The sequence below is a fragment of the Sebastes umbrosus genome, chromosome 8, assembly GCF_015220745.1.
Source record: "Sebastes umbrosus isolate fSebUmb1 chromosome 8, fSebUmb1.pri, whole genome shotgun sequence".
NCBI classification, from domain to species: Eukaryota; Metazoa; Chordata; class Actinopteri; order Perciformes; family Sebastidae; genus Sebastes; species Sebastes umbrosus.
In genome coordinates this window covers 28,220,522-28,234,191 of record NC_051276.1, presented here as the reverse complement: position 1 = coordinate 28,234,191, position 13,670 = coordinate 28,220,522, and the positions used below count along the sequence as shown (strand labels likewise).

General features: G+C 41.7%; 1 protein-coding gene across 2 annotated transcripts in view; it reads left to right on the top strand.

Annotated features, from left to right (window-relative positions):
- The window catches only part of LOC119493069 (neurogenic locus notch homolog protein 1-like), a 50,181-nt gene that overhangs the window by 33,432 nt on the left and 3,079 nt on the right, over positions 1-13,670 (top strand). The window contains exons 19-32 of one of the 2 annotated variants that reach the window (XM_037778085.1): positions 660-861; positions 1,261-1,414; positions 1,547-1,731; positions 2,151-2,283; positions 3,679-3,936; positions 4,583-4,695; positions 5,483-6,054; positions 6,147-6,581; positions 6,701-6,849; positions 8,664-8,877; positions 9,202-9,292; positions 9,564-9,726; positions 11,721-12,019; positions 12,690-12,837. In XM_037778085.1, the coding sequence (XP_037634013.1) occupies positions 660-861; positions 1,261-1,414; positions 1,547-1,731; positions 2,151-2,283; positions 3,679-3,936; positions 4,583-4,695; positions 5,483-6,054; positions 6,147-6,581; positions 6,701-6,849; positions 8,664-8,877; positions 9,202-9,292; positions 9,564-9,726; positions 11,721-12,019; positions 12,690-12,837 (3,116 nt within the window). Of the gene's footprint in view, positions 1-659; positions 862-1,260; positions 1,415-1,546; positions 1,732-2,150; positions 2,284-3,678; positions 3,937-4,582; positions 4,696-5,482; positions 6,055-6,146; positions 6,582-6,700; positions 6,850-8,663; positions 8,878-9,201; positions 9,293-9,560; positions 9,727-11,720; positions 12,020-12,689; positions 12,838-13,670 lie in introns of both variants that reach the window. The other variant, XM_037778084.1, reaches the window with a different exon arrangement.

Here is a 13,670-nt window from a genome sequence, read left to right as displayed (position 1 = left end):
CATGTTAAGATAAGATGAGATAATCCTTTATTAGTCCCACAGCGGGGAAATTTGCAATGTTATTGAATGTTAATACCACTTATATGCCTTTTAAACAGAAGGTGAGTTTATTCAAACTGCAATTGGACTCAACTTGAGAGCATCTATAACTTACATTTCAAGTAATTGATCTTAAAAGCATTTAAAGAAATGAACAGTAGAGAGACTGACATAGTCCTAATAAATCCAGATGTTGAAAGTTACCAGTCTAAAACTGACTGTCAGTGTGAGTGCTTCAACTTAAAAATAATGAACTTACTACTGTGTGTCACAATCATATCAGACTTTTTATTGGCCCAAAGCTAACGTGGGTCGGAGTAATGGACACAAAATACTTGTTTTATTGCCGCAAATTGGTGCCCCCATTTGTAGATACATGCTTTTTAATGATGCAGCACAATTTTATAATTCAACACAAATTATTTTGCCGCCCCCCCCCCTTTGAGAATCACTGAAGTAGGGCATGTTCTTTGTTAACTTTATGTGAACAAATCAGATGTGAATTAGCCTGCAGCTTCAGGTAATGAGAGTTGTATTGATTTGCTCTCTTCTTCCTAAAAAGCTGCTGAATACTTTACAACTCATTTACAACATTCTTATCTTTTTTTTTTTTTTTGCAGCTCCTGCTTCAACGGCGGAAGCTGCATGGACGGCATCAACACCTACACGTGTTTATGCCCGCCGGGCTTCACTGGGAGCTACTGCCAGCACGACATCAACGAGTGCGACTCCAAACCGTGCCTGAACGGCGGCACCTGCCAGGACAGCTACGGCACCTACAAGTGCACCTGTCCACACGGATACGTAGGACTGAACTGCCAGGTAGGAGGATGGAGATGTTAGCCTGTTTGTCTTTAAGGTTTTACTTCAGTCACTTCTCATATCAAGTGTTATTAAGTATTCCAGTAAACTTTGATTTGGTGATTTGCAGGTCAAAAGATGTCTAGGTAAAAACTGGGATGAATTTGTATGAAAAGTTCTGTGTTATTATAAAAAAAAAATATAGATTATGATATTTAAATCCCTATATGCATTTTTGGCTAGAGCAACTAGGGGGTTCAGTGAGCCCCCTGAACCAACACAAACTGCGTCTGTGCGTATAATCATTTTAACTTAGACTTATATACTTCTTTTGACCTGCAAATCACCGAATCAAAACTGGGGTATTTATATTGGTAAAAGTAAATTACTGAGTAGAGACTGTGTGTTTGCACCGTTCAGAATTTGGTTCGCTGGTGCGACTCGTCACCCTGTAAGAACGGAGGGACCTGCTGGCAGACCGGCACTACGTATAGTTGCGAGTGTGAGACGGGCTGGAGGGGACTCTACTGCGACGTCCCAAGCGTCTCCTGTGAGGTGGCAGCCAAGCAGAGAGGTAAGATGGGAGATGGCACCAGGGTTTGGCCAAAGGTGTTCTTTTTTTGCGTATTAAAATCACAATATTGAGTGTGAATTAGTGTGTTGGTGAAAACGAAAAACCCACCATCTTCATCCTCTCTCTGCGTAGGAGTCGACGTCGTCCATCTGTGTCGTAACTCGGGTCAGTGTCTGGACGCAGGAAACGTTCACTACTGCCACTGCCAGGTGGGATATACAGGAAGTTACTGTGAGGAGCAGGTGGACGAGTGCACTCCAAACCCCTGCCAGAACGGAGCCACCTGTACCGACTTTTTAGGTGGATACACCTGCAAGGTAAAAGCACTGAAGAAAACTATGCATATAGTTTGTTTATTGTTTTTTACAATAATAATAATAATAATTTACTAAATCTAAAATAGCTGACAAAATGAACATTGTTTTGGTTAAATCAAATCAATCATATTGGTTTATCTCAAACCTCAGTTTTGTATGATGAATTAGTTAAAATGCCTGGGTGTACAGCTGAAACAACACTAGGCGGTCCTAATGAAGAGGCCTGGTTATAAATAGAAGACAAACAGCTTGCTTTGTTAATCTCCTCTGGAATAAAGGATCTGCTGGCCTTGGCAGGATGGAGGCCAGAAAACAGCCAGGTAAACAAAAACCATCTTTGTTTCATGTCATTGATTAAACTTTCCTCTCTCTTCTCCCTCTGTCTTCCTCTTTTTCTTCTTCTTCTTCTTCTCTCTCAGTGCCTGCCAGGATACGTGGGGACCAACTGCTCCGACGAGATCAATGAATGTTTCTCCCAGCCGTGCCAGAACGGGGGCACCTGCATTGACCTGATCAATACCTACAAATGCTCCTGTCCCCGGGGAACCCAAGGTCAGCGGACCCCACGCACACTCCTCCACACCGCTCTTCCTCTCCGTCCTCTCCCCTCCTCGTCTCCACGCTTCATTAATTAGGGCTTAACAGCATCCAGGGCATGTCTGCCAAACTCCTCCTCCCGTCTTGCCTCCATCCTTCCCTCTCACTTGTCAAATACGCCATTGATTTTTCTCTCACACATGAAGGGAGTGTGTGTTGTAGGTCAGCCCAAAGAGCCAGCGGAGTCAGGTGTATCCAAAAAAAAAATGCAACATGTTGTTGGAGACAGAGGAAGAAACTAAGTAATAAATAAATAATATAGTTAAGGGAAAATCCACCTTAAAATAGACCTTTTTTCAGTTTTTTTTAACATATTTGTTTTGGGTTGTTTGAGATAATAATGTGTTAACACAAAGTTGTTAAAGTGTTAACACAAAGTTGTTTTAACACCACTAATTTTTTAACGCATTAACACAATTGATCTTTTTAGGTTGCAGCCTAAATTTCACCAAATTTCACCTGGATTTTATGTCTTTCTATCCAAAAGTTGCCCCTGTAAGTAGACACTGATCGCTGCAGTTTACAGTAGAAGAGGTTCTCTTACTATGAAGGTGAACAGTGTGAAAGTGAAGTAGAGCTGCAATTATTAAATGGTTAATCGATTAGTTGTCAACTATTAAATTAATCGCCAACTATTCTGATAATCAATTAATTGTTTTAATAATTTTTTAGGAGAAAAAGTCAAAATTCTCTGAATCCAGCTTCTTAAATGGGAGTATTTTCTGGTTTCTTCACTCCTCTATGACAGTAAACTGAATATCTTCAAATATCTCAAACAAATAATCAATTAATCAAGAAAATAATCAACAGATTAAACGACAATGAAAATAATCGTTAGTTGCAGCCCTAAAGTAAATGCAGTGTTTGCCCTACAACTGTAATTTTACAAATCCAATTTTCACCTGAATTATTGTATTATAGATTTATTATAATATTATACATTTTTTATAATATTTTTTTTATTAAAAGCAAAAATGACGAGCACTTACTTTGCTACACCATCAGACTGCAATCACACAGAGAGAAAGAATCATATAAGAGGCAGAGATGTGAGTTTTCCCATTGACTTTACCCTCAATGGACCATAATGCAATGCAGACATGAGATGTTTTTCATTTTTAAGAAAATTATGAGGCAGTTTTTTTCCTCCACTATTGTTTTGTTTCTGTGGCTTTAGATCAGGCAGTTATGCATGGAGCCCTCTTAAATGTTTTCAGGGTTGTTGAATGTCATTCTGGGATATGTAGGAATTACCTGTATGATAAGGAATGTTGAAAAAACATGAAGGAGTACAATTTTCCCTTTTTCTGAACTACTGAAAGCTGACATTACTTGATTCCCCTCCCTCAGGTGTGCACTGTGAGATCAACATCGACGACTGCAACCCGTTCACCGACCCCGTCACCAACGAGCCCAAGTGTTTCAACAAAGGGAAGTGCGTGGACCGAGTCGGAGGCTACCACTGCATCTGCTCTGCAGGATACGTAGGGGAGCGCTGCGAGGGAGACGTCAATGAGTGTCTGTCCAACCCCTGTGACCCGCGGGGCACGCACAGCTGCATCCAGCTCACCAATAACTACCGCTGCGACTGTCGCACAGGATACACAGGTACGCAGCCGCTCAGAGGGGAAGCTTGTCAGACATTTAGAGTCAGTTTAGAGAAGGGAAGAGGGAGAAATAGGCTTCTCAGTCCATTTCTGAGTAATAATTGACTAATCGCTTACAGTAATACCAAATATTCTTTGTTTCCAGCTTCTTAAATGTGAGAATTTTGCTGCTTTTCTTTGTTTTATGTGATAGTAGATTGAATTTCATTTTATTGGTCCAAACAATTAATCGAGAATATAGTCAACAGATAAATAAATAATTAAAAGTTGCCGCCCTAAACTGAAATCTTGGTGGAAAATATGAGGACATTTTTTAGGGCTGCCCCTCTTAGTCGACTAATCTGTCGTTTTGGTCTTAGCCCACTAAGATTTCTTTAATCGAATAGTCGTTTTTTTTACTTTTTTCATGCTGAATGACTTATTTCCAAGAAACTTAATGAGCACATCTCTCGTAAACACAAGATTTAAAGTGGTGCTTTTGTGTAATTCTTTATGGAGAAACTCACTTTCATAGATCTGTTGATTAAATCCACTCATCAAGTGTTAGTCAACTAAGAATTTATTAGGTTGAGGACAGCCCAAATACTCTTTAAACAAAATATTACCACATTAAGATTAACAATGTTTGTGTCTGAACTCCTCTGTAGGTCAACGCTGTGACACCGTGTTTGATGGCTGTAAGGGAAAACCGTGTCGCAATGGAGGAACCTGCGCTGTAGCCGGTAACACCCCATACGGCTTCATCTGCAAATGTCCTCCTGTGAGTCCCTACACACTCCTGTATACACACGCACACACACACGCACGCACACACACACACACACACACGTACACACACAGATCTTTGTAGATCTAGATCCCTTACTCTAACCTTACTCTAATCCTTTAACTATACAGAGGATGAGAGACTGAGGTCACTCTTTCATTCCCTGAGGCCTAACTGACATCTTTTAAATATTTTATGTTGTTTAATTGTTTTTATTGTGAAGCATCATTTTCCAAGGTAGCAAAACATATTTCCATGCTTCTTTTCCATATAAATATATAAACAAACATGTCAAAAGACAAAAGAACACTCTTCAAATAATAAATAAATAAATGCACAATAAAAAAATTTAAATAAATAATGAATAATAAAATGAATATTATATATTATAAATAAATACATAATAAAAAACAATAATTATGATAAAAAAATAACAAGAAAAAATGAAAAACGGTAATAATAATCATGACAACAATAAGAATAAAAAATAATAGTATTACTTGTATAACTTCACTTACAAAATGTTCTAGCCAACATAAGGAAAAACACAAGATCTCTAAACCATAACCAGCCTCACACATTGCAAATATTTTATTCATGATTTTTTAATAAGATGTTTTGTCATTAGAGTAGTTTTATATTATTTTACTTATGCCCGTGCACCACAAACTACATCCTCACATAGGAGGTATGCATAAAAGATTTTATTAAAATATTGAGTTCTGGAGTATTTGGTCAAATAAAATTGTAATCCTAATTCAACTGTTTTTTTCTTGTCCAGGGCTTTACTGGCTCCACATGTGAATATGACGCCCAGGCCTGCGGCAGCCTCCACTGCCGCAATGGAGGCACCTGCATCTCCGGCAACAAGAGTCCCAAGTGTCTATGCACCGCGGCGTTCACTGGGCCCGAGTGCCAGTATCCCACCGACAGCCCCTGTAATTCCAACCCCTGCTACAATGGCGGCACGTGTGAATACACCTCCGAGGCGCCGTACTACCACTGCGTCTGCCCCACGAACTTCAACGGCCTCCGCTGCCACATCCTGGATTATAGCTTCCCGGGAGGATTCGGCCACGACATCCTGCCGCCGTCGGAGGTGGACGTCACCTGCAACATCTCGCTGTGCGAGGTGGCTAAGCACAACAAGTACTGCGACGTGCTCTGTAACAACCACGCGTGCGGCTGGGACAACGGCGACTGCTCGCTCAACTTCGACGACCCGTGGAAGAACTGCTCGGCCGCACTGCAGTGCTGGCGGTACTTCAACGATGGGAAGTGCGATTCGCAGTGTGACAACGCTGGATGTCTCTACGACGGGTTTGACTGCCAGAATCTGGAGGGACAGTGCAAGTGAGTGTTCAAATCTATAAATCAGACAAGATTCAAATTAGAATTTCATTAATTTCTATTGCCATACCCCTAACTTAACCTTTTTCCTTCAGTCCTCTGTATGACCAGTACTGCAAGGACCACTACGCCGATGGCCACTGCGACCAGGGCTGCAACAACGCCGAGTGCGAGTGGGACGGCTTGGACTGCGCCAACAACATGCCCGAGAAGCTCGCCGTGGGCCAGCTGGTCCTGGTGGTCCACATCACCCCAGAGCAGCTCCTCAACAACTCCTTCGGCTTCCTGCGCGAGCTGAGCCGCCTCCTCCGCACCAACGTGATATTCAGGAAGGACGCCAAGGGCGAGACGATGGTATACCCGTACTACGGGAACGAACACGAGCTGAAGAAGTACAACATTAAGCGCTCGGTGGATTCGTGGTCAGAGGTTCCTGGCAAGGTGCTGAGTGTGGTGAAGAGGAGCCTGTTTGACGTGGCGGATGGGAGCAGGAGAGCGAGGAGGGAGCTGGATCACTTACAGATAGTGGGGTGAGCAAGAATATTCAATTTCATTATTTAACTGTAATACACTTTTTAATGATTCAGTTTACAAGATTTCACAATGGACCGGCATTTGACTCTGTATGTGCTGTCTTTTCTCTCTATAGTTCAGTCGTCCATCTGGAGGTGGACAACCGTCAGTGCTTCCAGCAGTCCAGCGAGTGTTTCCAGAGCACCGACGATGCTGCAGCCTTCCTCGGGGCTTTGGCCTCCAGCGGCAAGCTGGATGTTCCCTACACCATTGAAGCTGTTTATAGTGAGTACATCCCATACAAGGCTGCATGAATCAAAGAAAACGTGTATATACATATTATACCTAGGGATGCACCGATACCAGATCGGATATCAGGGCTGCGTATTGGCAAGAATCTGGCGATACGATACGATACGTATCATGATACAGAGGTAACGATTCAATATCTTGTGATTTTTTTCAAATCTAATTTTAGGAAAACTGTCCTAGTATAAAGAACACAACCATATGTATAAAATCTGAGTACAAAAAAAGTGAAATGGGTACTATGAGGACTAACGTCATCGCACATGAATACAATTGGACTCATTGGATCCACAAGAGTCTCAGCTTGACAATGATACCCAATTTATGTAATTCTAAGACTGTTAATGGACCCCAGTATGCAGAAATATTCAAATACACCATTTTAGAATATGTGAAAATAACACATTTCTACAGCATGCAAGAAACTGCATGTTTTTTGCCCCAAACTGCATGTGATTATCATAAAGTGGGCATGTCTGTAAAGGGGAGACTCGTGGGTACACATAGAACCCATTTTCATTCACAGATCTTTAGGTCAGAGGTCAAGGGACCCCTTTGAAATTCGCCATGCTGGTTTTTCCCCACCAAAATTTAGCGTAACTTCATAGTGTTATTTAGCGATGTTCATGACAAACTAGTATGACATAGTTGGTACCAATGGATTCTTTAGGTTTTTCTAGTTTCACGTGATATCAGTATATTCCCAATACCTTGAAGACCGCTACAACCTCCGAAAGACAGAATAGCAGAGTTTTAATGGGTTAAGGCCTTCCTCTACTGTCCACACATTATGTTACAAGTGGATAAGACACGTGCTCTTCCACACACACACACTCTAACTGAAGGTATCCGCCGCGCCCTCTGATCGGGTCCTAACCCTACTGCTCTTTGATTGTGTATTTGTTATGCAGCGGCGAACAAATGCAATTGTGAATCTCATGGCCTAAACAATCAATCCTTCCCTGTGTGTGTAAATCCACTGGCTTCAGGCTCCAAAACGGTTAATTGCTGCAAATCAACTCCTCCAACCCCCCCCCCCCCCCACCCCTACCACTCACACAATATAACACTCACATCTCCGAGTCTGTCTCTCTCCCTTTCACAGACATGTACACATATACGTCCACAGATAACACACTCTCTCATGCACGCACACACACTTCATCCCGCAGTGTGAGGGGCTGCTGCAACCTTCACCTCGCTGAATGTAATACCAGGACTTAATGCATCTCTGAGGGTTTAGGTTGGGGGAGTTTATCATTTCAAAATCGTTAGTGGAAAAAAAAGAGAAGGGGAAAAATTGATCGGGAGTGTGCTAGAAGTTGGGAGTCTTTGTTATCTCGAAAATCCTAATAAATCCTTCGTCTTTACAGCTTAAAGCGCGTGCAGTAATTTGAAGTTCATTAATCCCCCTCCTTTTTTTCTCTTAAAGAAGAAATGGTAAAGTTGTCTCTTGGTACCCTGGGTTGAAAAGGGAGAGAGGAGGTGCTGGTGTTTCTTTTTTTTTTTTTATCACGCCCCATCCTTTTTTTTCTTTTTTGATGAAAAGCGGTTAGCAATTCTGATTATTACTGAATAGATAGTGGAAGCTAGCTTTACAAACGGTGAGGATCGTCAGTCAGTTTCTGGCACTCGCTGCTGGTTGCGGTGCGTTCTGGAGTGGGAACAACGGGGCGAGGAAGAGCCAAAGAACACTCAGGCGGATCCTGGGTGTGCTGGTCTATCCTGCGTCGGTCCACGTTCCGTTCGCCCCGGCCCCGTCTTGACCATGTCGTCCCTTTTCCTGCCAGGCGGTGTGGAAGGCAAGACTTCGCAGGACCTCTACCCAATCTACTTGGTCCTGGGCGGCATCGGGATGCTGGCCTTCCTCGGAGTGGGGATGGTGGCTGCCCGAAAGCGGCGCCATGAGCACGGGCGCCTCTGGCTCCCCGAGGGCTTCAAGACCACAGACACCAGCAAGAAGAAGAGACGCGAGCCTGTCGGAGAGGATTCGGTGGGATTAAAGTAAGTTTCCGTTTATTCACTCGGTGTCATCGGGTGCCTGTTTCTCTGCGGGTCAGGTGAAGGGCCAGTTCTGATGGTCAAAATGGGTGTAACTGGTCATCAGTCAAATTTGGGGAAGGGGGGGTTTTGCGCGGATCATTAATGATAATGATATCGCAGGTTTAGGTGCGCATTAATTGACTTGTTGGGGGCAGATGGGTGGGGTGTGGATTTAATCAATGCTTTTGTTTTTCGGCATTGCTGCACCATTAATGGTGAGAGGCTCAGATGGGATAGAAGCAGCTGAGAACATGGATTTTAACTGGGTTTTCTGCTTCATCACAGGCCACTGAAAAACACCTCGGACATTTCACTCATGGATGACCCCCAGAGTGAATGGGGAGAAGACGAGCCTTCGGATGCAAAACGCTTCAGGGTAAGGAAACGGAAATATTACACACCAGCGGAGGATTTTGGATTTTTTTTTTTTATTCAACTAGAGCAACAATTTCTTACAAAAACTTGAATTTTAAAATTCCATATGTGGGATTGGAAAGTGACTTTATTGTGCATTTAAAAATTTTCTGAAGACAGTTTTAGAGTAATTTTGTCATCTGTGTTAAAATTAAGTTGTTATATTGTGATGTGATTTAAACCCTCATGCTCAGTTTCAGTTGCCTAACCTCTTGCTGTCCCCGTTTTAGCAGTTTGACGAGCAGGCTATACTGGAGGTGGACGACCAGACGGACCACCGCCAGTGGACGCAGCAGCACCTGGACGCCGCTGACCTGCGCATCCCCTCCATCGCTCCCACACCCCCTCAGGGCGAGATTGAGAACGACTGCATGGATGTCAACGTCCGGGGACCAGGTGGGTGACTTAACACTTACTAATAAGACAATTGGAGGGAGTTCTGTTCCAACGCATGAAGACTGAATCAGTGGATGTGGAACTAATTTTGGTTCAGAGCTGCAACGATTAATCGGTTAGCTGTAAACTATTAAATTAATCGCCAACTATTTTGATAATCGGTTTGAGTAATTTTTTAATGAATAAAAGAGTACAAATTCTCTAATTCCAGCTTCTTAAATGTGAATATTTTCTGCTTTCTTTACTCTTTTATGAAAGTAAACTGAATCTCTTTGACTTGAGGAAAAAACAAGACATTTGTGGATGTCATCTTGGGCTTTGAGAAACACTTTTTTCAGCATTTTCTGACATTTTATAGACCAAACAACTGATCGATTAATCGAGAAAAAGATCAACAGATTAATCGACAACGAAATAATTATGAGTTACAGCCCTGTTTTGGTTCATTTTCATTCTGGATGACTCGGCTGTCTTTATAAAGGACAATACATATTCCCAGTTCTTATTAAAGATAAAATGTCATGATTTAATATGTCAGCTTGGCTCTAATTGTGTGGGAACATATGTATGGAATCACTTTTTAGAAGAAATTGTGTCCTATTCAAGACGATTAAAGGTTTAAGAAAGAAACAACATTGATTTATGTTACACAAAATTAGCTCTATTATATTATTTTTGACTTATTGTTGTTTTTTTCTTGTGAAGTACTGGATAGTTTCCTCTCTTCAGACCTCTTAAAATGCTTCAAATGAAACAATTTGAAAAAGAAAAAAAACATTTTGGTAGAACTGCTCACAACTTTTAAAAGATATATTTATATATATATTTTTTATTTATTTTATACAGGAAAAATACACATAAGAAACATGATGAGATGACAATGTAACCTCACAAAAAAATGAAGAAAACACTTAGACAAAATAAAAAATAAATAAATAAATAAATAAGAAGAGACTAGAAAATGAATAGGATCTCTTCAATAATTCAAATAATTAAGTTGACTCCTTACCAACTTATGTGCACAAAAGGTCATAAGTTGTTAGACGGGTTAGTTTGCTTTGTTTTAAGGGGTCACAACAAGCTTATTTTTTTATAGCACGAGCATTTTTAGTAGTGTGTTTGTGTTTGTGTGACTTGATTCACACATTTTCTGAGCAAACATTTCAGCTTTCTAGTATGTGCATGAATGCATGTGTGTGTGTGTGTGTGTGTCTGGATTGATTCAAGCCTTTTCTGAGCGAACATTTCACATTTCTAGTGTGTGTGTGTGTGTGTGTGTGTGTGTGTAATCGGGCATGTAGGAGTAGCTAAAGCCCCGTGTCCTCAGGGTAAAGGATCTTCTTCAAAGCAGCCGACTGGAAGCCAGGCGCCTCGGGGAAAACACTGATTCCTGATCAGATTAATCATTTGACCAGTAATGGGCCTTTTTCTATTCCACATTACAAAAACCAATGAAGGCATCAAATGCAAAAACCCAATTTTGTAGTAAGTGCCAAATTCCCTGAAGGAAAGCTATGAAAAATCAAAGTACCAGGGTTAACAACTTGAGAGCACACTTTTTTCCCCCGTTGTGGATCGATGCGCTTGAATCGACTAAAATCTGTGAGATCTGGGGCTTGCTATCCTTTTGAAGAGGAGAAAACCTCTTCAAGTCGACTGACTGAGCTGCCTCTCACAGCTAGATATTAATGCTTGGGTTTTTTTGCAGCAGCAGCCGAGCTTTAGCGAGCCCCGGCCTCTATCCCCCTAGCTTCGCTCTCCTTCTGAAGCTTCTCCGGTTCCGAGGCCTTGATCAGAATCCGTTATCGAAAGCGGAGCGCTGCGATGATTCAACTCAGCCAAAAGTGTCAAATCCACATTCGATTTGTTTGTTGCTTTGTTTTGATCCGCCTGCTGCTTTGAAGTACTGCAGCAGTTCCTGGGCCTGTGCTGTGCTGACCATGCAGTCTGTTACCTTCTTTCATATACCCTCTCCTTCTCCCTCCTCCGTCCAGATGGATTCACGCCGCTGATGATCGCATCCTGCAGCGGTGGAGGTTTAGAAACAGGCAACAGCGAGGAAGAGGAGGACGCCTCCGCCAACGTGATCAACGACTTCATCTACCAAGGCGCCAACCTTCACAACCAGACCGACCGCACAGGTGAAACCGCTCTTCACCTGGCCGCCCGCTACGCTCGCTCTGACGCCGCCAAACGCCTGCTGGAGGCCAGCGCCGACGCCAACGTCCAGGACAACATGGGCAGGACGCCGCTGCACGCTGCGGTGGCAGCTGACGCCCAGGGGGTGTTCCAGGTGGGTCCTCATATGACACATTGATTTCCTAAGTGGAATAGTTAAAGCATTATTTTATCAGTCAGTCACAATTCATCAAACATTTGCTGTTTCCAGATTCTCAAATGTGAGGATTTGCTGCTTTTCTTTGTTTTATATTTCTGTTAATTGAATATCTTTGGGTTTAAGATCTAGGGCTGTGTATTGGCAAGAATCTGGCAACACAACACGTATCATGATACAGGGGTTACCATTCAACATATTGCGATATATTTAGATTTTTTTTAAATCTAATTTTAGGAAAACTGTCATAGTATAAAGAACACAGCGCCATATCATAAAATCTGTTTACTTTTTATGCAATCAGAAGAGCGGAATCTACATTTGCATTCATCACAGTCCCTTTAAGGGACATCCAACATCATAGCACTACCTTTTGTAATATCGCGATACTCAAGTGTGTCGATATTTTCTAAAACATTCAGTCATTCTTTTTTTTACTATTTTCTGATGTGAAAAATGATAAATGAGTCAGTTCGCAGTCAATCAATAGTAGCAACCCTGAAATGTATAGCTGTCGAATAAGATGTTTGCTAGATCAGAATTACCAGAGGTTTGAATTTGAGTCAACCTCTGAAGTATGACATTTTTATTATGTCAATGGATTCACGTTTATTGTATGTCTCTGTAGATTCTGATAAGGAACCGCGCCACAGACTTGGATGCCCGCATGCATGACGGCACTACACCCCTGATCTTGGCTGCCAGGCTGGCTGTGGAGGGCATGGTGGAGGAGCTCATAAACTGCCACGCTGACGTCAACGCAATCGATGATTTCGGTAACGTTTCTCTCTTTTATGCCACTTTAAAGGTCCCATATTGTAAAAGTGAGATTTTCATGTCTTTTTTTTATTATAAAGCAGGTTTAAGTGCTATATAAATACTGTTAAAGTATCAAAACACTCAATCCATGGAGTAAAACACAGCCCGTATTGAGAAAGTGAGCCTTTGAAACAATCCGTCAGGATTTCTGTAATTTTGTGATGTCACAAATCTACAATATTTACACCATTTCACAGTTTTAAATGTAAACATTCTGAATGTGTCACAGTTTTTTTCCAGTTGCAGTGTATTGGTGCCTTCAAATGAAACTCATGAGCTCATGTTTACGACATGGGAAGTCGTGTACATGATATGCTTGGCGTTATATTGGCAATATATTAACTTATTATGCGCCGAAAAATGAACTTCCATAACCTGATTCTCTCAAACTGTAGCAAGGAGGCTCTCAGGAAGTGACAACGTAAATTACTGCTCAGTGTGCCCAGAAAGAGACATACTACTGTTTATTCACACATAAGTATGTTGTGCATAGTATGGGATTTCGGACGAAGCCAATGACATCAGCTGACAGGACGTAAACATGGACCCAATGTATGTTGCCTAGCAACGCAATTCTGTTGCAATTCCGTTGATAAGCATGTCAGACAGGGTAAATAAAGGCATATTCAGGCAGACAGTATGATGAAAATAAAGGTTTTTTTTAACATTACAGCATGTAAACATGTTCTAGTAGAAACATAAATAACAAGTATGAACCTGAAAATAAGCATGATATGGGACCTTTAATGAGCCTAACAAATAAATGCAATTTAGTGTTGGATGCAAAGAG